Genomic DNA, 23,906 nt, shown 5'->3' on the forward strand with positions numbered 1-23,906 from the left:
GCAGCAGATTCTCTAGTGCTTCACTTACAATCCTCAATCTTCTACTTCTTATCTCTATCTTTGGCCTTCCTTTCCCTAGCTGAAAAATGAGGATGGGAGAATTTTTCTTATCTGCCAAAAAGAATTAATATGAGGCTCAAAAGAAAATAGCATAAAAGCGTTTTAGAAGCTGCAAACCCTTAAAAATGTTTTAATTCATATCACATTTCTCTGTGTATTATGACTAAAATTTCATTGCTTTGGACAAACAGTAAATCACTCATTTAGGCTATCCAGATATCAGTGTCATTCTGTGGATTTTTTTAATCACTTGGGACAAAAATACACTGTGCCTTTCTCTATTACCTGGACACAGTGCAGGTAAGGCAACTAACTGGCTTCCCTTTAAAAATGGTGATAAAAACGTAATTGCTTTTAAATAGCTCTGCTTCCCGTGTGGTACTTGGTGCTGTCATTCTCAGCTGCAGGGAGCCTTGGACCGTCCACAGTACTGTCTGTCTTTGCACAAGACCCACATCAGAGATGCCTTGACAGGAACCAGACATGGGCCAGGGCCCTGAATGATATTTCAGTGAGAACCCAGGTTATGTTACACAGTGCTTCCTGATTAGGTTGGGCAGCCCAGCAGCCCACTTACAGTGGGGATTTTCTGTTACCTGCTTGCCAGCTGGAAAAATATTTTTCTTTATATTCTGTAGACAGTGCATGTTAAGTTGATTTAGAGTGGCAATGAGGTGAAGCATGATATCTGTAAGAGTTTCAAGATGACCAGAGGGACTGGAAATCACATCTGGTGAACTTTCTCTGATTTTAACATTTAATGCCAAAACTGATTCATATGTTCACTTATATTTAAAATAGGTTATTTGGAACTCACCAAAACACACACACACACACACACACACACGACACACACAATTCAATAACTTTTTTTTCTCACAAAGTCCTATTATACTGTGATTTATTCCCTATGGTTAAGTTGAATTTAATTGTCTAAGAGTTTTAATCACATTGTTGAAGCCTTGTCTTATCCACATTATATGAGATTTATCTTTTGTCTTTAGATGCATGCTAATCTTTAAAAAGTCAGTATAATAAATCTGCAGGCTGTTTTTCCAGATTGCCACTCCCCAGACAGATGAAGGATTGCCTTAGCTGAGTCAGGTATGATGCTGATGGTATCAGGAAGCTGTGCAGGAGAGAGACCTTCCCATTTTTCTTCCCACTCTGAACCTTCCTTGACTAGAGAATTTAATTTCCCTTCCAGACTAAGTGTTCTAATGGTTTATGGCACCTCCTCCTTGCTCACCAATAGAGATGATGTCCTGCAGATGAAGATGAGTGAAGAAGTTAATAAAATTCTCCAGGGTCACAGGGGACAAGGAAAAGAAGTTTGTTCCATGACTGGCTTATGATTGCCATTATATTTACTGATTGTCTTGACCTACTGTGAGGACAAGGGTCTTGAGAATAATCCAGGAGAGTGTCTTGTTAGATTTTCATGAAAGAAAGCCGATATGCTATTTCAGTGTCATAGATATGCATGCCATGGTTTTAGACATGTAAAAGACCTGGTCATTAAAACTTCGGTGTTCTAACTGTAGAAAGAAAGGAGAGGGAAAGGAAGCTGGAAGCTACCTCATCCCTTAAATTCAAGGGGCAGCTCTGAATTCACTCCAGACCAGAGCAAACCTGCTAAAATGGCCTTGGTCACAGCACTGATCATGAAGTCAGATGGTTCCAGAAGTTTGTGTGTGTGAGTCACCCTTCCCTCCCATGAAGTTGTTTGAGTGAAGCCAGAGTGGGTGCTGTCTTGCTGACAAATTAATTCTAATCTGTAGACCAAACTTCCTGATGAGCCCCTCAAACCCATCAGCCTTCCACGGTTTCTCCAAACTGGGTCAATGACACACCTGGCTAAGGAGCCATAGCTAGAGCAGGCTGGGTCTCCCCGGCATTGCTTTAACCTGCACTCGCCCCACCCATCCCATCCCATCCCCAAAGAACATACCTCTTCCAATTCAAGTGTGTTGAACTGCAGAAAGCAAGGTATCATCTTGCACAGCAATATACTTGCTAAACTACAAGTGTAGGATTTCCAGTCAGCAGACTTGAATTTGAAGCCTTTTCGTGCTACTGACTTAAAGTGGGAAAACAGACACTTTCATCATACTATCTTGGCTTCTAAAGCTGGCTGAAGTCCAAAGAATAATAAACTAATTTGTGAAACCTAGAACGACCCACGTGTAAGAAGAAGAGGTAGGGCTTTCAGTTTTAGTGCAGTTGTAGTCGCAGCTTACATTTCCCGAGCAGTAATAATGTATTCGAGTTCAAGATGACCATCAGTGTTTCTAAAGTCAGACCTCCTTCTGCTTTGGCTCCAGTCTTCCTGGTTAGATGGAGACGAGGGGCAACTCCTAGAGGGCTCTGTTCCCCAGGAGAAGCTGGGCTTCAGTAGCCCTGGCTGGCCCAGAGGATCAAATCTCCACTGGATTGCCCTTTACCTCCGGCCGGCCGGAGCAAGCAGCTCTCTCCACCGGGATGCCAGGTTACCTCGTGCTCGGTGGAAGGGTATAGACAACTCCTCCCACCTACCCTTCTTCCCAGCTCCAGCTGCCTAACTCCCTTCCTTCAACACCTCTCCCCCGCTCCACCCCCATCCCCCAAACCCCCGCCCCTTCAGTCTAGGGAATTTCCCAAGCATCTTAAAGCTTGAGTTTCCTGCCTGGGGGAAGGAGCAAAGGTCGATATAAGGGACGAAGAGGGCTTGGGGACTCCACAGTGCTCTGGAGTTTCAAATCCTCGCGCCTTCTCCTTCTTGAATACGTGCCCTCTCGCTGCGCCCTCTTCCTCGCTATGAGTCTCGCTACCCGCATCCCCGCTACCCGCATCTCCGGCCCTTCGGGATCTCTTTGTGCGCTGCTGGCGCTGCTGCTGCTGCTGACGCCGCCCAGGCCCCTGGCCAGCGGTGAGAGCTCACAGCCCGCGGGACGCACCCGACACAGCCGTGCGCCCCGCCTCTGCAGCAGCGGAGTCCTGGGCTCGGGGAGGTGTCTGGAGCCAAGCTTACTGCAGGGAAGCTTCCCAGCAACCTGCGCTTTAACAGTGTCTCTCTTTCTGTCCCAGCTGGTCCTTCCTCGTCCTTCCAGAGAGAGCTGCGTTGCCAGTGTTTATCCATCACACCCACGGTTCATCCCAAAATGATCAGTAATCTGGAGGTGATCCCTGCAGGCCCGCAGTGCCCCAACGTGGAACTGATGTAAGTCCTCGTACACCCCGGTGTCCACTGTGACATTGCCTGGGACTTCAGCCCCTGCAGCTCCTGGGCGTACCCTCATTTTCTTTTTTTTCCTGCAGAGCCACCTTGAAGAATGGGAAAGAAGTCTGTCTGGACCCAGAAGCCCCTTTGGTCAAGAAAATCATCCAGAAAATTCTGAGCAGGTACCTGGCACTTTGATCTTTGCGGTTTTTAAAATCTGTCTTGGAGTGTAGCCTTTGCAAGGTTGGTATTCTCTGCATGTGTTTGGCTACTACTTCCCAGCCCATTCTTGAAATAAAAGGAGAAAAGAGAAAGTTATTCCCGAATGCCCTGGGAAAATCTTTATCAATAATCTTGCATGTAATAGCCTACCTAAGTGATTATGCAGAATTCATGACTAAGATGTATGTATTTGGTTAGTATATTCCTTGAGTCCACCCTTGGCTCTTTATTGATCTTAAGCTCTGTGTTTTGCAAACTAGTTGGAGTATACAGGAGTTTGGAAATTTGGTTAAACTGGTATTTTTTTTTTCAACAGTAGAAAGCAGAAAAACTAAGAGAAGGATCACGCATTGGAAAAATTGCCCAGCTCTTCAGCAGAGCAGTTTTCTGGGGATCTCTGGACAGAAAGAAGACAAAAATAACAAAGACCTAATCTCCTGCATTGAGTTAGGTTTCACCATGAATTCCTCACTTTGAGGGAAGGTTGGGAAAAGGGACCTATGTTTGTGTCTGCAGCTTTCTGTTCATCTTATGAAGTATTTTACATAGTATTTACTACTCTGTGTTTGCTGTTACTTTATCTGCTATGCTATTGAAATCATTGGCAATTGATTTAATAGTGAGTCAAGAATCATGGTTTGTTACTCTTTCAAGGCAATTAGTTTATTTCTAGACTATGTTCCCTAGAATGTTACTGAAAAAGCTGTGGATTTAATATGTGAATGGTATTTCTTTAGACTGCTATATATGAAGTTAAACCATTACCCAACTCTTCTTATGAAATTGTAACTATTTTAGCATTGTTTCTTAAGGAATATATTAGAGAATTTCCCTACTCTTTACCCTGGGATCCTACTTAAGTTACATTATGTTAGAATGCTAGGCACATGACACAGTTATCAGTGCAGAATATATTCCCTTATTTAGAATGTCTAAATATTTGACTTGCGTAATTGGGAGTAATATATTCTTTCCTATAACTTTAGACATTTGATGTCTTCTTAGTATGGCATAATGTCATGACTTACTCATTAAACTTTGGTTTTTATATTGTATTTATTAACTATTTTATTAGAAGTGCTATAGTTTTAGTCCCAAAATATCTGCTTTGGATGAAGAAGATAGGAAATAGGTAAATTAATTATGGCTAGTTTTTATAGAAATACATTCTTTTAGTTTTTTTTAAGAATAAAGCAAACTTAGCATGATCTGTACTCTGAAGGTCTTGAAAATATATTTGACTATCTGAATGTAAACTCATCACCTAGTTTTCAAAAAAATACACAACACTGCTAAGATTTGCAGATGCTTATGTTGTATCTTTTGACCATTTTGTTATAAAGAGTTACAGATTCATCACATTTACTATGTTAAAATTGTGTCCCATTGGTTTATAGTACTTCTTTCATTCTTTGGAAAAAATAAAAGATTTTAAAAATTTACTCATGCTGTTTCTTCCTTCTTATATTGTAAAAATTGTATTTTTCTTTAATTCAACCTTATTCTGAAAATTAACTATGCTCTTCTTTGGCTCCTCTCTGGCATCAGAGAAGTAATGCAATTGCATTAGCTCAGCCTTTCCAGTTACCCCTTCATGCACCAGCTGTGTTCTTTAGAAAACACAAATAGGTAAGACTCCCTTAACTTAGATCCTCAGCTGGCTTCCTAGTTCCTAGACGTGAAATATAAGTTGCAAAGCATGGCAAATTATATTCAATTTCATCCAACTCCTGGCTCCTCCTTCAGCATTACTTTTCCTTCCCATCTTTGCAGTCAGGGGTTTAGTTCTTTCCTGAGTCTATGCCTTTGCGTTTCCTAGTTTGGTAGGGCCTCTACCTGGAAGTGGCTTTACTCTTCTGCCTCTAGGAGGAAGCGTATTCATCCTTCTGCACTCAGCTCAAACAGTACATCTTCCACAATGTTTTCCTTGACACTCCCAGCAGAATTCAAGTTTTCTATTTCGATGTTCCCTTAACATCTTCCAGACATTTGAATTTATTTGAACAGCAAATATTGCATTGCTTTTACTTGTTTATTGGTTTCCCTTCCTTCCTTTCCTAAGAGCTTTCCCAGAATATCAACCATATTTCATTTCCCTCTGAATCTCCCACACCTGATACAGACTGGCTTAATAAATTAATAAATTATCCTAAGCCTCAGGTTGTCAGTGTCCTAAAATCAATAGCCTTGCTGATGGTAAGTACAAAATTCAATTTCTTTACCCACTTTTCTCCTTGTTTACAAGTAATCCAACAAGACCTATGGCTTTCACAGCCCTGCCCCACCCCCAACTTATCACACTTATGCCCCATTCACCTGGCTGACTCCCACTCTTCCTTTGAGGTCAGTTTACCTGTCCTTTAAGTTTTCTCTGACTCTTTCCCTCATCACACTGAAGCCCTTTGTATATTCACTCATAAAGCTTTGTTCTTTTATTTAATAACATTCTGTCACCAACATAACTATAAAGTCTCTAGAGACTATACAAGTATATATGTGATCACTTATTTAATGTTTATTCTAACCTCATTGTAAGCTCCATCAGGTCAAAGACAAAGTTTATGATATTCAACTCAGTTCCTAGGACAGTGCTACCCAGCACATAGTAAGTGCTCTAACAGATGCATGAGCTAGGCTAAACAAGTTCCACTGTTTCTCTAGTTCATTCTTAGTAGAATTAAGAAAACAAAAAAGAAAAAGACTGATCCAATTAGTATGCATACACACACACACACACACACATACCCCAAATGAATTAATATAGTACATGAGGGAGGAACCAAAAAACCCCAGAATTTACTTATAAAAATGGTGTATTGTGTAGGATACTGGCCAGCAGTATCCATCTCTGCTGCAGATGCTCGTCGAAACACGAGAAAAACATACACAGAGATAACCAGTCCTGTGGGGAAATAGGGACAGAATGGCCACTCTGTCTAGTGGAGAGCGCCCTGTATCCATTCCCAAGCAGATTTTTATTGAGAATACAGACCTAGTTGTGGATTCACAGTCTGGCAGAAAAGATCAAAAGAAATAGGTGACTTACAAAGGTGCAGACAGAACCCCCACTGTGATTCTGGGCAGAGATTGGAGTTTTAACATTTGAAAGGAGTAACAGGGCTCAAAGGGCAGTTTTGGTTTCCTGTCTGTGCCTTCAAATTCTAATCTAATAACATCCTCCAGCAAACAGATCTCACAGGATCTTGCATATTCTATGTCCCAGGCCTGATTACCCTGGGGGTCCGCCGTTTCTGATCTAGGCTGCACCGCCCCTGCTATTTCCACAGGCCTGAGTTAACAGAGAAGACAAAGGCAGCCAGGAGACTTGGATTACTCACTTCTAAGAACAAGGACTCAGGCTTTGACAAAGCCGAGGGGGCAGGGGTTGATGTCCATCACCCTTTCATTTCCACAGCCCCGAATCTCTTCCCAGAGGCCTCTACGTGCTCATGCCTGTCTTAGGCCATTCCCTCTGTGGGAAATCTTACCCGTCATTGGCTAACTGATCAAGCTTAGGAGGTCAGGCACAAAATAAGCAGTGTTCTTGCCAGGGAAATAAGTTTTGTCTCCTTAGTGGTTCCTGGTCCAGAGGTCTCTCACTCAGCCTAAGTCACAGGGGGTTACAGCTTCCTGAGACCAGGCAGGATGGTCCCCAACAGTGTATTCATTCTTACATGTTTAATTTTTATTCACCTTCAAAGTACTCTCCATTTCATGCAATACACCTGTTGAGATGTTCTTCTTCCACTGCTCAAACGCTTTTTGAACTCATTAATTTTAATATGTTTTAGTGCATCTGCTGATTTTTGTTTCACCTCTTCCACATTGGCAAAATGTTTCCCTTTGAGGGCTTTTTTCGTCCAAGGAAACAAAAACAAGTGTTCAGGGCTTGTTTAGGGAGCCTATTAGGTGAATGGGGAGGGCTGGGCATTGGGGTCATGCTGGTTTTGGTCAAAAACTGCTGAACACTCATTGCAGTGTGGGCAGGTGCACTAGTAAATCATCCATCATGAAATGGGCTAATGCGTTGAAGGAGTCTTCAAAAAAATTTCCCTGAAGCAGAACGCAGCCTCTGACAACAATGCCAGCTGGTACACGGATACAGGTGGGTTCCTAGAACACTCACCTAGTGGGGGGAAGCCTGTACTACAAGAAGCCTGCCCTCCAGAAGATAATTCTAGGTTTTAGGGGTATCCTCTTTGTATATATTTATATTGGCATGTATTTGTGCATATCAATATATGTTAATATGTTATTAACATACCTATATGTAACCTGTTATTCTACATCTTTTCATTTCCTTATACATGGCATATCAATAAGATTAATATATGTTTTTTTATTACTTATTAGTATATATGTAATACACAGAAAGAGAAACAGAGATAGATACAAAGATATGAAAAACACAGAGTAGATTCAAAACATGGGTTTCCTGACAATTTTCCAGCAGTACAGAAAGTATAAAATACCTTAAAATTTAAAATATATGTTAAACTTCTGAGGTCTCTTTTTGTTATCTTAAAGAGTACCTTTGTATTTGTTTGAACATATGAATTTTACAATAATCATGGGGAAAAACAAACAAACAAAAAACAAACCAAATCACCATAAATGTTTAAATGATAAATTTCAGCGTTTTAATCAAAGCCTGATTTTTCATATCAGCCCCAACACACTCATTGACTAAGTGCCTGATAATAATAAATGAAAGCATATTAAGTACCCTGTGGGCAGGTGAAACATACGGTTTGTAAAGTACTAAAAATTACTGCTATACTTTTCTGTATCATTATTCAAGATCTTTCTTTTTCCTAAAAGCAAGATTTATAAGTTTAGTTTGTTCATAAATCCTAGAATAAGACCTATTTGTAATATCCTTGCCATTCTATTTGTCATGCTCAGGCCATAATTGGTCATTCCATAAAGAAGATGAATCACAATGCATTACTGATGTATAACCTGAGCAAAAACCTCAGCGATGGTTTGAACTCACCAATTTTGGATCCTGTCATTAGCAAACTCAAGGACTAATACATCTGGGAAAAACTAATTCAATGTATGACTTCTAGGGATATGTCTTAATATTTTCCTCTTACAAACCCTGACATACTCTTTTCACTCTGCTATCCACCTAAAACTCTCTTATGTATTAAATCACTGGGAATTGGATGTGTCAGCTAAAACCTACTCCATGTTGCTGTCTCAATCCAGACAATTTCACCGTATAAGGAATGTCTTTTATGCTCCCAGACTTTTCTGCTTGCCTCTGGGTGTGGCCCCTTCACATAATCCTTCAAGTCCTGAAGGTCCAACAAGATCTATGACAAATAAGACTAGTGGCTTTGTTTTTCTATCGTAGTTTTAATTCTTGCATAAGGAAAAGAATTGCTGTGGGTAACTCATCCTGGACAGAACGTCAAAAGTCCTTCCTGGGTGTTACAAATTGAGAAATTTACCAGACAGAGTGAGCACCTGGGGATTTCAGTTTGCCTCCCTGACTGAATCATGGAAGGAGACAAGGAAAGTGCCTATGATTTTGACTTTGGTTGATGGTCATGGGTGGCTTATAGTAAGCAAAACTATTATAATATTTCTGAGAAGGATTGTTCACATTTCAAATATGTAGACTGAAATATAATATAGAAAGAGCCAGGGTCTATGTGTCAAGTTTTGTTTCGACAAGGTGTAGAATTCTGTTTCTTAAATACTGAGGAATTTCCAATGCCACACAAAATAAGTTTGATGATTGTTTCTGAGCTTCCTTAGAGTTGTGTCAAAAGAAAAATAGTTGATTCATTTTCAGCAAGAGAGTCTGGTGATGCTTCTTTATACTTTGGGGTGCAGCACCAAGTCAGAGCAACTGTGTTTCAAATCTAATTTTGCATATATTTAGCCATGCGACTTTGGCAACCTTTTTTTTTTTAATATCCCCATCCCTCAGTTTTTCCGTCTGTAAAATCACTACAGTGACACCTATCTCTCAGGCACTGCAAGCTATCCTGGAACAAAGTACATGCTTGACAAATAATTCCTTTCCCAAGTCTCCTAATTCAAATTCCTCTTGACAAATCAGAAGACTGAAAGCAAAATAGTTTTTTTGTTTTGCTTTCAAATTTATCCATAGTTTCCACCTATGCATGAATGATTAATTTTAGTGCTCCTAAGAATTTTTCCCACCATTCTTTTTAAAGAAGATTGTGAAATCAATGCATTCGTGTTCTATGTTTTTATCAATTATATGGTAACACTTTCAAAATGTATAATGTATTTTCCTTCTTATATACATTCACCCACCAAATATCAATATGTTTGATATCATTTATTGATAAGGTTGTTACACACTAGACCCTGTGCAGAATTCATATAATATAAAGATTACAAAGATGAGACACTTTTGGCCTAAGTTAAGGTCTTTTGGAAGCAAATCTACTCAAAAGAGTTTTTTTTCCTTGACAAAGCTTTTTTGGAAATTTGAATGCAAAGAGAGTAGATGTTTTAAAAGAGAAAGAGGAAGAGAGAGTCTTAGGAGTTCTTAGAATGAAGCTGAGAGGACATTGGTATGCAGGAAGCTCAGTGAAGAGTTCTCACCCTGCACCTTTCGGGAAATATGGAAGCAATGCTGGGAAAAGGAAGAGGTTCTGGTGTGACAAATAATTCAGGTAGTTCTATGAGAAGCTTGGAGCTGAGGTGGCCTTTCTGAGTTATTCTGAATCATGGCAAAGGCAGCATCTCTGTATCCTTCCACTGAGCAGCCATTAATGTGGGCTACCCCTGGAGAGAGGGCATAGCTTTGGCTGAGCCAGTTCCTTTAGGCCATGAGCTATGCCCGGAGAAGGCCTCAGCTGTGGGCTTCCTGTGCCCATCATTCCAGCAGCTGAAGAAGGCCACCCATGATGCTAAAGGGCACCTAGGTGGTGCATCATGGTTTCAGGGGTGGGGGAGGGGAGGGAAGAGAAGAGACTTGGAAGAAAGGAAAAGGGAGGAGAGTGGAGCAATCTGGTCTTTTTGTCTCTTTTATCTTCTTTTCCGCTTCTTCCCCTCCCACCCCACCCCCCACTGATAACCCTCCATGTGATCTCCATTTCTGTGATTCTGTTCCTGCTCTAGTTGCTTGCTTAGTTTGGTTTTGGTTTTGTGGTTTTTGGTTTCAGTTGCTGAGAGTTGTGAATCTGTTGTCATTTTACTGTTCATAGTTTTTGGTCTTCTTCTTTTTCTTTGATAAGTGTCGTTAACTCATATGATAAGTGCTTGGTGACGATGAATTCCTTGAACTTGCCCTTTCCTGGGAAGCACTTTATCTACCCTTCCATTCTAAATGATAGCTTTGCTGGATAGAGTAATCTTGGATGTAGGTCCTTACTTTTCATGACTTTGAATACTTCTTTCCAGACCCTTCTTGCCTGTAAGATTTCTTTTGAGACATCAGACGACAGTCCCATGGGAACTCCTTTGTAGGTAACTGTCTCCCTTTCTCTTCCTGCGTTTAACGTTCTCTTCTTATCTTTAATCTTTAATGTAATTATGATGTGCCTTGGTGTGTGTTTCTTTGGGTCCAACTTTTTTGGGACTCTCTGAGCTTCCTGGACTTCCTGAAAGTCTATTTCCTTTGCCAGATTGGGAGAATTCTACTTCATTATTTTTTCAAATAAGTTTTCAATTTCTTGCTCTTGTTCTTCTACTTCTGGCATCCCTATGATTCAGATGTTGGAATGTTTAAAGTTGTCCTGGAAGTTCCTAAACTTCTCATTTTTTTGAATTCTTGTTTCTTCATTCTGTTCTGGTTAAATGTTTATTTCTTCCTTCTGCTCCAAATCACTGATTTGAGTCCTGGTTTCCTTCCCTTCACTGTTCGTTCCCTGTATATTTTTCTTTATTTCACTTTGCATAGCCTTCACTTTTTCCTGTATTTTGCAACCATACTCAACCATTTCTGTGAGCATCCTGACTACCAGTGTTTGAAACTCTGCATCTGATAGGTTGCCTATCCCTTCATTGCTTAGTTCTATTTGTGGAGTTTTAATCTGTTCTTTCATCTGGGCCATATTTCTTTGTTTAGCAGTACCTGTTACATAGTAAGGGGTGGAGACTTAGGTGTTCACCAGCTTGGGGTAACTCACATTGCTGGCTTGTGGTGCTGTATGTGCAGAAGAAATCAGAGAGGGAAAAATGCCACTTGGTCGGCTCTCTGCTGACTTTCAGTCACTTCCCCAGGTATCCACAAGCAAATTTGTTCCCTGTGGTGCTGATTCCCAGGTGGATGGGTTTGTGTACATTTCAGGACCCTGTGGGTGTCTCCAAAGAGCTCTCCTGTGAGGCTGGGAGTCTCTCTCACTGCCACAACCCCCACAGGTTTTACAACCAGAGGTTGTGAGGCTTTCTTTTCCTGTGCTGGAACCCTGGGTTGTGCCATCTATCTCACTCCCCAGTTGTTTCTCCTGGTTTTCCCACACTCAGTGTGGGACCACCAGCTGCCACGTTACCTGCTCAGTCTTCCAGCTGCTACCTTGCTACCAGTCCTCCCCACCCTGACTGCCTTTCTGCACCCCTCCTACTGGTCTAGATGAATGTTTCTTTTTTAACTACTTGTTTGTTGAACTTCCATACAGTTCAATTTTCTGGTAGATCTCATTGGTTTTTGTTTTTAAATTTGTTGTTGACCTTCTTTAGGCTGTGTGAGGAGGCAAAGTATATCTGCCTATGCCTCCATCTTGGCCAGAAGTCTCTGACTTTTTTCTTCTTCTTATCTGTTATCTACTCTCCTTTCCCCTTCCTCCATTCCTTTCTCTCCCCCTCCTTCCATTTTTTCTTCCTTCTTCTTATTCATTATTCATACCTGAGAAGTAAAATTATGCTAACTAAAGGGGGGAGGAGCAGAAGGACCAATATGTCCTAACAGAAATCTTAGCTATTACCCAGCATTGACCAACCACCTCCTGTGAGAGTGGGGCCATTTTGGACTTTTGAGCCATTGCAGTTGCTCTCTGACTACCCCACTTCAGTGAGCACAGGCAAGAGGACAGCAGAAGAGCCTCCCATTATCATCCAGAACCACCAGAAGTGATAAACTGATGTTGTAGGCCACCAAGTTTGGGGATGGCTTGCTACACAGCAAAAAGGATCAAAAGAAGAGCATCCTGTAGCTGATTTTCAACAAATAATATTAATCTATATAAAATTAGAATAAAAATTTGGAGGTCTGCAAAAGATTGCTGTGATCCTATGTAATACATGGCACCCAGGAAGATTTTTCCCCTCCACTCCTTCACCCTCCTCACTCTCACACCATCCCCACCCCATGCTTTACCTCCACACACAGAGTACCATCTCATTTGAATGAGTCCCAGAGCAGGTGAGGCCTGGATCATTCTGGTCAACTCATAGTTACAAAAAATTTTGATTTCAGCACTGATAAGGAATCTTTTGTTGGCTAGTATCTATTGATTCAAGTCCTTTAAGAAAGCAACCCAAATTTTTATGATCTCTGGGACCTTCTGTACCAATTGCTTTTATGACAAATTTGCAGAGGATAGCTTATTTTCTTCATATTTGGGAGATATCAGTTTAAAACATTCTATGTCAGGCAGAGGTAATTTACAGGTGTGGGCAAAAGTAGGTTTATAGTTGTGAGTACACGAAACAGTTTATTCTTGTATTATTATTTCTTAATTACTGTATTATTTTCTGTACAAACAGCTGTAATCCTACTTTTGTCCATTAATTTTAATGGGTGATGGTCCTCCAATGTCTCTAGATATTTTCTCTTAAAATAGCTAAGATAAATTCTGTTTTGAATTTTAGAAACCTTGCGAGTTTCCTGAATGACTCTGCTATTTATACAATGGCTTAAAGGAAAAAGAGATAAAATAACTTACCACCAACAGAAAAAAAATAACCCCACCAGGGTGACAATGTAAGATTTATAAAAAGGCTGTCAAGTTATTTTTAAGCCCAAGATCTTCTGACACCAATTTTCTGGAATTTATTTTGATTATAATTTTAAAAGCTAACTTCTTTTGATTGAATAATAATTTTAAAATTTTGTTACCCTTTTCTGTACAGTCAGTTTATCAGTGCCTGTGTTGTGTTTCTTTTCAAGGACATCAAAGAGAATTATGCAAATGACAATAATAGCAGTTACCAGCAGCAGTAGTAGTAATAGTAGATTAGTATTTATATACCACTACTTTGCACAAATATTTGGGGTCTCATCTTTTAAATAGACATTGTTAATGACTAAGTCACACAGTGAAGAGAATTTTGTAAAATGCCAAGAACACAGTAAATACTTAATCAAACTTTATTAAACAAACAAACAAAAAACTAGCAAAGTTTATTTACCTAAAATGCTGACTAGTAAGCTTGTGAAATTTTAGTGACTCAAGAAATGTGTTAATACTTCCTCACGAACCTTGTTGACAATGTGTCTTTTGTGACAAAATACAGTGGTTGATTAAGACAATGACTTGATGATCCTGTGCTACATGCATTCCTCTTTCCTGGTACCAAGTAACTCAAACAGCATCACTTTCAATATTGTTTCTCCAAAAGGAGTAGGAACTTCTCAGTAATCTTACTAAGTGAACCAAGGAAAGAAACTGAACTGTGTTTGAGTCCAGTGAAACCAGTAAATATTGTCCACCCTGGGGGCTGCGATGGACAGAAAAGGAAAGATACTATGAATAATGTAAAAAATCATTATATATTCCACTGGATACAGTTTTGAGCTTCTGTTTGAAAAAATATATCTGATTTTTAATGATGGCAAAAAGCTATAAGGTCATCACTCAGGAAGCCTCAAAAGATGTTTGCTTTCTGTGCTTTCTTTTCTATTAAGAGTCTCTCCATAGTTCACTCCACATCTCAGCCCTTTGAAGGCTACCAATTTCCAGCTTATGCTTTTCCATAAGCCTTCTCTTAAACTATGAATTTATGGTTTGGGAGAGGGAGAAAATCATTAACTTAAAATGTTCTACTGAAAGACATAAGTTATAAAAAGAAAGCAAATGAGATGGAGAAAAATAAGGATTAGACTAAAAAACAGGAATTAAGAATTAAGTAGGTGTAGCCAATAACTGATAAACAAGGAAAATTGGTTTAAAACTTTACAAAAAAAAAACTTGGAAAAATTAATTACTGTAATCACTCTTTTGATAGAAAGTAATTTTGTACATTTAATATTTTAAAAGCTTCTTCTAGAATTTTAAAGCTATAAAAATTAAACAAAAAGAAAATGGGAAGTTTAAACATGGTATAAGATTTATATACAGCTATAAAAGGAAGACAACTCTTGCCCAGGACCTTATCAATTATGCCCAGCCTTCCAAATGGCCTTTTTCATACCACAAGTACTTTTGGCCATTTGGAGTTTGGTTTGAGAACTGTAGCTGATTAGAAAGCAAAGAGAAACTTTCCTTCATGTGATAGATATTCATTAATGTATTCACTAGCACTGTTTAGGACCCCATGTGCCATAGGATTCACGAGGTGTTCAAATAAACCTTGGCCATGACTCTGCCTTCAAAAGCATACTGTCCAGTTGAGAAAGCAAGTCTACAGATGGGACAGAGGTGCAGACAATAACATATACAAGCCAGCCTGGATGTGTAAGTCCACCTCTGTGTCTTGGTGAGGGTTTATATCAAGTGGAGGTTGAGATCAAAATCCTTAATTAGGGTCTGAGAATTGAAAAATAAAGATCTTATTGCAACTTATATAGCACAAAACTAGAAACACCCTTAAAATCACCAATAAGATATAGGTTGGACAACTGTTAATGCCATAGAATGTCATACAGCCATTAAAGAAAATGGGACATAAGTACACTGAGGTGGCATGCAAGGATGGTGAAGACATACTTTTGAAAGACAAAAGCTGTATAATGACTCCATTTATATAAAAAGTTCTATGTCTATCTCTATGTACATATGTATATCCCTGTGTGTTCTGTGTGTCTACATATATGCATATGTGTATATGTAAATACAGACAGAATAGAACACTAAAGCCAAGTTATTATCAGTTGTTACCACTATAGAGTGGGAATGTGGAGTAATAGTAAAGAGAAACTTGCATGCTTTATCCCACATGCAGTGTATGAGTCTTTTACAATAAATTATGTATTTCTCTGTTAGACCAAAAAGAAAGGGAAAAATAACCATGCTGGCTCTTGCTTTGGGTCTATTCAAATGGCAGAAACAAGTAGTTTATTTTATAGCACAAAGGAGGATGAGTTTACTTCTACTTTCTAAATAAAATGATAAAAAACAATATATTTTGAAGACAGAAAAGTCCCCATAAACTAATATGCAAAGTGAGGTTTTGTTGGTAATTCATTTATGTTATCCACATACTGCAAACAAATCCCAACATTTATCAACAACCAGGAGAAGAGCATCTACTTTCCCAGGCAACTAGAAAAGGAAGATAATTCTCTTTTTACAGTCACATATTTATGTTTTCAGGTACTCATAAATTATCTATTAGGCCTCATATAAATTATATTATAGGGAAGGAGGGGCATATTACATAGTTACACAAAGAAAAGATATGTATTTCTGTCTAGTTCTCACATAAGTGCAGTGTTACATACGTGTAGGGGAGACAGTGCTATGAAATAATACATAAAGTGAAATTTAGCAGGAACTTTGACTTGCCTGGCATTTATCTGGGTTGAGCACAACTTAACCACCCTTATACATATATTACCACATGATCTCACTCCTCCCATGCCCCCACTGCCCACACCGCCAGTCCCTATCCTTTTTCTCTTTACTGGCCTTGAGGGAGTGTGTATAAAAGACATCAGGAGAGCGTGAAAAGCTACTTAGCTGCAGACTCCTTGGCAGCCATCCACCCTCACGCTGACGTCTCTTCACTTGGGAGCAACTCCAGCTCAGCTCTCTCCACCATGGGCTTCAGACCCAGCACCAGCTCCTCCTATGCCCATGCCAGCCCACTTCATGTTTTACAGGTGTTGCTGCCACTATCACTGCTCCTGATTGCGCTGGTTCCCTCCACCATTGGACAAAGTAAGAGAATTTTAGGGAAGGCTGACAGTGGAGTTCCTGCTTTCCCTGTGGCTGTGGCTGTTTCCACTGCAGCTGTGTCTGGGGGTGGGAAACTAACAGGTGAGCCTTGGACTGAGGAAGGAAATTATACTAATAACTCTAAATGGAGGGGCTAACATGTACCAGGCTTTCTGCTCGGGTACGTTATTGAAGGTTTCAGATCTTATTCTCAGTGGCCTTGTGAGAGAGCTACCATTCTCTAGGAAGGGGACTGAGGAATCAAGTCAATAGACAAGAGCCTTAAGGTAATCGTGACCACTAATGAGTACCTCCGTTTCTATCCCAGTTATGAGTGTGGATAAGGAGCTGTACATTGAACTTCGCTGCAGGTGTGTAAAAACCATCTCTAGCATTCATCCTAGTAACATCCAAAGTGTGAATGTGATCAAGTCAGGACCCCATTGCAACAGAGTTGAAGTGATGTAAGTTCCTGCTTCTGTATTATTAACTCATTAAGGAAGCCCTCTGCCTCTATGCCTTCAGCCCCATGGATCCCCTCTGAAAGGACAGGATACTCAAATAATTCTATTTTCCCTTGCAGAGCCATGTTGAAGAATGAGAAGAAAATCTGCCTAGATCCAGAAGCTCCCAGAATCAGGAAAATAGTCCAGAAAATTTTGGAAGGTGGTGGGTCAGCTGCTTGATCACTTTCTGTCATCCCTTTTTCTCTCCCAGGAAGAGTAAGGGTTTGAAGCATTAACTGTCTAGAGTTTTTATTTACTTGGAATGCTTTCCATTCTGTCTCAAAAAATTACATTTTATTCTGAGAAGGCTGGCTAATAGATAACAGAGAGAAGAATGGAAGTAAACAAACCTGGTTTCAAAATAAAATATATGGAATGCTCCCTAACTCATAGTTAAATGTCATATTGTACTTTGCATTTCTTTATTTAAAAGCTTCTGTCCTAATAGCTTTGTATTGACTTATCTTGCTCTACTTCACTGTTAAACTAGATATGCCCATGATGATTGATAGATTTCATAATGATCAATGATATTAGGATCACATAGAGCCCAGCATAGAGCACTTGCTCAATAGATGTTGTTCATATGTCTGGGGACTTAATGGAGTTTTTCATTGTCTTAGTCCTAAGTTGTCTTGTTTAAGAGAATTCTTTAAAAAAACATTTCTAATGTTTGTTTTAGCTTTCAAATCCTAAAATTAATAAAGTTGTAGAATATAAGTTTTTTAAACACTGGTTATTTACTTGAAAGTGAATATATTTAATACTAGTAAGCAAAAGAAAAATACATAAAAAAAATTAACAAGCTCTATCAAAACTTCCAGTATTTTTTACAACAAGAATAGTAATAATACAGAGTCTACCTGGTATAAAATATTTTACCTTGGCATGTTTGTACATATTTGATTTGCTCTGTATTTGCAAGGTTAAAATTTTAATATTAAAAGCAGCCTTCCAAATAAGTGCAATAATTAAAACTTCACCAGACTACTAATTATTATTTTATAATCAACAGAACTTTCATTTATTTCTTAATCCCTTAAATTTGCACCACACTATTCTTACAGAACTATTAGCATGAAATCAAAATTTGTTATTACTTTGTTATCACAGATTAATTTTAACAGAATTGTTGAGGGGAAGCCTTAATTATCCTTTTCTTCTTTTTTACACTTTTGTATTCACAATATGACCAACAAAAGGCACTAGCTGATAATCTGTTCCATTTTTAATGTACTATAATGATAGCTAAACTTTATGAACAACTTTTAATATGCCAGATATAATAAGTGTTTTACATGTAAGAAATAATTCTTACAAGACAGATATGACCTGATTGAATGTCCTCCAGAGAAAGAATATCTGGGTGACTCAGCTCTATCCCTTACTAGCTCTGCAACTTTGGGCAAGTGGCTTAACCTCTCTGTTCCTAAATTTCCTCTCTACAATGGGATAATAATATTGCTTATCTCATAGAGTTGATGTGACAAGTAAAAGTTAACATATTCAAGGTGTGAAAATACAGCATGTCACACAACTACCCACTTAGTAACATTAGTGATTATTTGTTAAATCAGCACTCTCCAGTATTACAGAGAAGAAAACTGAAGTTCAAAGAGGTTAGGAAATTCTCCCCAAGATCAGATAACTAAGTAGGTAACAGAGTAGAGATTTAGAACTGTGCTCTTAACCACCACACCACACCACTTCCCTTGATTCTGATTCTTCTTTCACTAATAAAGAGATTATATCATATATCACACGACATTTTTGACACAGAAAATAAGGCTTGTAACATAAATAGCCTACTGCACAGACTACAATAATTATAGGACAGTAAGTAAGTTCACCTATCCCAACTTGTACATGGAATTTCAGACACATTCATGTATTAAGCATTGTTACTTTACAAACTTGGCCTTGTTAAGGTCTCCTTTTGTAATCTTCTCATCATTATAAGGTCAATGCCTTAAAATGCTTTGTCCACAAAATAAATGCATTTATTAAGTAATAGTTAACTGAAAATATGCATAAATAAACTTGGGATTAAGCAGTAAATGAAGATTGTGGTCATTGTCAGTTTTTCTCTAATAATTCAAAATAGCTCAGCATCTCTTTCACTTCTCCAGTCGCCTGTTGCTGAAATCCAACAGGAGCAGCTCCTGAGACACACCATAGTGTTTGTGCTCTGCTGGCACCTCCTGAGATATAGATGTCTTTGATTTTTGTGTACACATATAGAATTGCTCTATTTAGATGCAGAAAAAAAGTGATTTGACACTTACTACTTCCTGGGTTCTTTAACACTTCCAATATTGAAATTGGAGGGTAAGGTTGTACAAATCCATTATGTTGCCCATCCTTCTCCAAAACCACTCTTCCTATTCATTCGCTTTGCCACTAACCTGACTTCAGAGTTTCAGTCTCATGAACATATTCTGTACCAGCCATTGTGTTGAATGCTGGATATTCAAAATCATGTAAGTCACAGAGAATTGCCCTTGAAAGGGATCACTGTCTGGTGGGAGAGGCAGAGTATTTGTCACATAAGCACAACTGCATGCAACACTTACTAATATAGGGCTATGCTCCAAATGCACGAGGAAACAGACACATGAACAAGTCAAAGCCTCATCGTCATTAGTTTCTACATTTATTATCTTCACTAACTGTGGTAACTTTATAGAGTCCCTGTAGTACACCAGTCTGACAGTGATAAACATTATGATTTCTCACCTCATACAGCATACACACACACACACACACACATACACATATCTGCACATAATATATGTGTGTGCATTCTCATGATGTGTGAGAAATAAGAAAAAGAGAGGGTGCCATAATGCACAACCACAGGGACACAATTAGCTTCAGCTGTCAGGGAAGGCCGTCTGAGGAAGTCATATTTAAGCTGACACCACAATATGAGTAAGACTTAGCCAGCCGAAAGGGCAGATGGTGTGAGAATAAGAGAAAGAACATTGCAGGTCCAGGAATTAAATTGCATGTTCCTGCAGAAGTCTGTTCCTGCTGAGCACTGAGAGGCAGCTGGCTCCATGCGGCGGGCTCCTGGTGGCCTGCACCACTGTTAATTAGTGTAGCAGAGAGCCTCTGGCTATGAGATGAGGGTGTACTTTGCCCTGATCAAGAACCAAAGCCATTCTTTTTCAGGGAGGGGAAGGTGGTCCATAATGATCTCTGGACCTTTCCTATGTGCAGGATTCTGATGTATATTCTCCACCCTCTCTCTCCCACACTACTCCCAGATGCTCAGTGTCCTGAGAGCTCCACTGGCCCTACTAACAATGCAGCCCAGCTCACGCTATCCCTGGGACTGGCCCAGGCCCCAGCAGGCGCTAGAAGATGTGCCCTGGAAATTCTCCTTCTTGACCACTCTTCTTGGCTGAGCAGATTGAAGAAACTTCCGGCACCACATTTTACAAAAAGAGTGCATTCAAATGCTACTTTTCACAGTTTTTTTCTCAGACTAAGAGGATCGATGAGGATGATAGACCTTGCTTCCTAGAGTATATTGGATGATGGGCTGGTAGAGCTGGTGGATCCCTTGCAAGAAACAGAGGAACCCTTTCACAATCAGGTGAAATTCAGAACTGAGTCGTTACCTAGAGACCGAATTCAACCTTTTGGTAGCAGAAAAAAAAGACAAACTATACACCTTTAACACAGAGAGACACTAAACTCAACCTAGTGGTAATCAACAAGATGGGGAGGGAGGAGCAGATGAGCAGTTCTTTTTAAGGCTACTGACTGGAAGATGGGGAGGGCACAGAAACTGTCTGTCCTGAAGGTACATGCTGTGTACATTGCAACGGGGTGGCTCCAGTGAAGTCTACTGTTACACATAACAAAGAACATGTCTTTTATAAGGTTCAAGTCCTGTTTCTAATTCCACAAATGTGCATGTATATGAAAACGGGTTGGGGTGTGGATCCTGCTACCGGCTTGCAGCCAAGACAGATGACCCAGGCTTTTTTTTCTGTTCCCCTAATCTTGGCTGGCCAGAGCCCAACTCTTGTGGGCTAATGCACGGCAGCTCCTCAGCCTCCACCCAGGCTTCCGGACTGGATGGACACTAGGGATAAAACAGGCCTGGAGAGTCTCAGGAGCACTGCTCTGCACAACGCCGGCTCGGACTGCCCTCGAACTCTGGTCTCCGGTTGGCACCTCGGCAACATGAGCCTCAGAATGGGTTCCTGTGCCTTCCCCATCCCCGGGCTGCTGCTTCTAGGACTGCTGCTCCTTCCAGCTGTGGTTGCCAGAACAAGCGGTGAGAACAGAAGCAAGATATGGAGGGCTGGGGTGGCGTTGGGGAGAGAGGCCGGGAACTCCCGGGGCTGTGGGAGAGTCTGTAAACACCCTTGATATCCATTCTGCTTCACTGAGCACAGTTGGGTGTGTGCGGGCACTGTGCCAAGCGCTGTTCCGAGCACTTCACCACCTAGACAATACTTCTTTCTGAGGTTTGTGGACAAGGAAATGAAGGCCGAACCCGGTGAGATCCCTAGGGAGCCATTCTAGGAGTCACCACTCCTCTGACTCCCATGGCTCCCCTCCCCCACTGCCCACTTCCTCTGCAGAACCTGAAGAAGGAGAGGGGGACCTGCAGTGCATGTGTGTGAACACCACCTCGCGAGTCCATCCCAAGCACATCATCAGCCTGGAGGTGATCCGAGCTGGACCCCACTGCCCCACCTCCCAAATGATGTGAGTCCTGAACTTACTCCTATGCCCACCCTCTGCCTCCACCTTGGCCTTTTGCCTCTCTACCCAGAGCCAAATCCTATGTTCAAACCCAGCAACTGAGGGGCTGTCTTCTTCTCCTTTCCCTGGCAGAGCCACGCTGAAGAAAGGGAAGAAAATTTGCCTGGACCCTCATGCCCCCATATACAGGAGAATAATCCAGAAACTTGCTGGAAGTAAACCACTAGCAGACTGAACCTGCACATTTACCGTATAGTGCATTTTGCTTCCTCCCCTCCATTTTCAATTTATCTGTGGAAAAAATCTGACGTTTTACTATCCTTCAAATTCTAAATAAAGAAAATCAACTGCATTATGGTAGAGTCAAAATATTTCCTAATTGAGCTAAGTATCATAGTATTACATAAGAAAAAATTCTCCAGAATTTTAAGCAAAAATATTTAGGAAGACTTGGTTTAATAAACACTGGTTTTGCTTGGTGTTGTGTGTTGACTCAGAGATATTTGCATATTTATGTGATTACATTACTTATGAGATGCTTATTTACATGTTAATGCTATAATTAGTTATATCAATAAATATTAATAGCACTTAAGCTTTACTGGGCTGCTTTGTAAAAAAATTAAATAAATCACACTCTGCTTTTATCTCCTTAAGTTTTATACTATAACCCTACCCAGCATTAGACAATTAATAAAAGTAAAACCAGAATCTCTACTACTTAATGGAAATATATCGATATTTTCCAGAGAATATTTTACAGTATTTTAGTGTTTAGTGATCCTTTGACAATGTTGACATTTCACAAAAATGAAATATTAAGAACAGTTCTCATGTCCACATTACTGCCTGCATTTGACAAACCTAGAGAATTGATTATATTCCAATTGTATACCATGAGCATTGCTCTAGGCATGCAAATGCTTTGCATAGCTTTTTTCCTCAGTATTCTCAGGTTCAGTGAAACCTTATTTTCATTTCTATGAATCCCTCAACACTGGAAATATTGAGATTATATGTCAAACAGCTGTGATAACCTGGAGAGACGTAAGGTTGTGTTTTCATTCATGCTTTGGGAAGATACTACTGTACTTTGAAGAGAAAGGATGGTGTTGCAAGACAGCTGTGTTAGTTTTCTATTGCTTCTGTAATCAATTACCACAAACTCAACAGCTTAAACAACAAAGATTTATTATCTTACAGTTGTGGAAGTCACGAGTCCAAATTTGGTCATGTGAGCTAAACTCAGTGTCCTCAGAGCTGCATTCCTTCTGGAAGCTCTAGAGGAAAATCTGTTTCCTTATCTTTTCAGCTTCTAGAGGTGACCTACAGTCCTCAGCTTGTGGCCCTGTAGGGTAAGTGGAGGCAGTCTGGCTTCCTCACCCAGGTATCTGGGTAACTAAGAGGAGCAGTATTCGCATAGCCTTGGAGGGGCCTGATAGCCAGTGTTCTCATGGCCTTGAGACTGGGTCTGATAAACTGTTCCCATAACACAAAATGAGCTCACATGCACAGAACATGTTATATTATGTTATGTTAGGTTAGGTTTTGGCAGTGTTCTGGCTTTGTTCCCCTCTGGTACTTACACAGGTAGGGGTTCCCACTAGAGAGGCACGCAGCTTGTGGCCTGAGTGGTTTCCCACTGGTAAATAAAGGCATGTCAAGCATCACCGCAGCTCCACGCATTTTCTTCTGTCTACCGGAGGCAAGAATGGATCTGCCCAGCCTTGATCAATTGCAGCACAGGCCCCTTCCTCTGTCTTTCCAACCTGTTGTCATTTATTTTTATACCCTGCCTGCTTCTTAAAAGCACTCTGGTGATTATGTTGGGCCCGCTGGCATGGTCCAGGATAATGTTCCCATCCTATGACTCTTAACACACATGAGAAGTCTTTTTTTTTGCCATACAAGGCAAAATTTTCACAGGTTCCAGGGATTACAGTGTGGAAAGCTCAGGGGGAGGGGTCATTATCCAGCAGAAAGGCAGAATCTAGTTGAGGCAGGAGAAAGCTGCAGACCCTCACTCATGAGCTAATGCCATGTCAACCGAATGTGGTAATGTTTGTGTAGAGGAAGGAACTGAACTGTTGAGAAAAAATGTAGAATGGTGCAATTTAGTTTCCATGGGAGGGGGAGAGAGAGGGCAAGGGGCAGGAGAGGCTTTGA

At 40.2% G+C, this 23,906-nt stretch overlaps 3 protein-coding genes across 5 annotated transcripts; all 3 read left to right on the top strand.

Moving 5' to 3' along the window:
* Positions 1 to 2,720: 2,720 nt before the first annotated feature.
* On the top strand, positions 2,721 to 4,923 carry CXCL6 (C-X-C motif chemokine ligand 6). Its single transcript, XM_028506205.2, has 4 exons — positions 2,721 to 2,968; positions 3,127 to 3,259; positions 3,358 to 3,441; positions 3,798 to 4,923. The coding sequence occupies exons 1-4, from the start codon at positions 2,857 to 2,859 to the stop codon at positions 3,814 to 3,816; spliced, it is 348 nt and encodes a 115-aa protein (XP_028362006.1). The 5' UTR covers positions 2,721 to 2,856; the 3' UTR covers positions 3,817 to 4,923.
* Positions 4,924 to 16,248: 11,325 nt separating this feature from the next.
* LOC114493018 (pro-platelet basic protein) lies at positions 16,249 to 17,644 on the top strand. Of its 2 annotated transcripts, none has more exons than XM_036022002.1 (3): positions 16,249 to 16,512; positions 16,826 to 16,973; positions 17,093 to 17,644. In XM_036022002.1, the coding sequence occupies exons 1-3, from the start codon at positions 16,392 to 16,394 to the stop codon at positions 17,193 to 17,195; spliced, it is 372 nt and encodes a 123-aa protein (XP_035877895.1). In that variant the 5' UTR covers positions 16,249 to 16,391; the 3' UTR covers positions 17,196 to 17,644. The 2 variants fall into 2 exon arrangements, with proteins under 2 accessions (XP_035877895.1, XP_035877903.1); XM_036022010.1 differs by having other exon boundaries at positions 16,838 to 16,973.
* A 3,365-nt stretch (positions 17,645 to 21,009) lies between these two features.
* Positions 21,010 to 22,225, top strand: LOC114493019 (platelet factor 4-like). 2 transcript variants are annotated; one of them, XM_036021991.1, is made up of 3 exons: positions 21,010 to 21,306; positions 21,614 to 21,743; positions 21,873 to 22,225. In XM_036021991.1, the coding sequence occupies exons 1-3, from the start codon at positions 21,105 to 21,107 to the stop codon at positions 21,973 to 21,975; spliced, it is 435 nt and encodes a 144-aa protein (XP_035877884.1). In that variant the 5' UTR covers positions 21,010 to 21,104; the 3' UTR covers positions 21,976 to 22,225. The 2 variants fall into 2 exon arrangements, with proteins under 2 accessions (XP_035877884.1, XP_028363499.2); XM_028507698.2 differs by having other exon boundaries at positions 21,030 to 21,306; positions 21,617 to 21,743.
* The last annotated feature ends 1,681 nt before the right edge of the window (positions 22,226 to 23,906 follow it).

The sequence above is a fragment of the Phyllostomus discolor genome, chromosome 1, assembly GCF_004126475.2.
Source record: "Phyllostomus discolor isolate MPI-MPIP mPhyDis1 chromosome 1, mPhyDis1.pri.v3, whole genome shotgun sequence".
NCBI classification, from domain to species: domain Eukaryota; kingdom Metazoa; phylum Chordata; class Mammalia; order Chiroptera; family Phyllostomidae; genus Phyllostomus; species Phyllostomus discolor.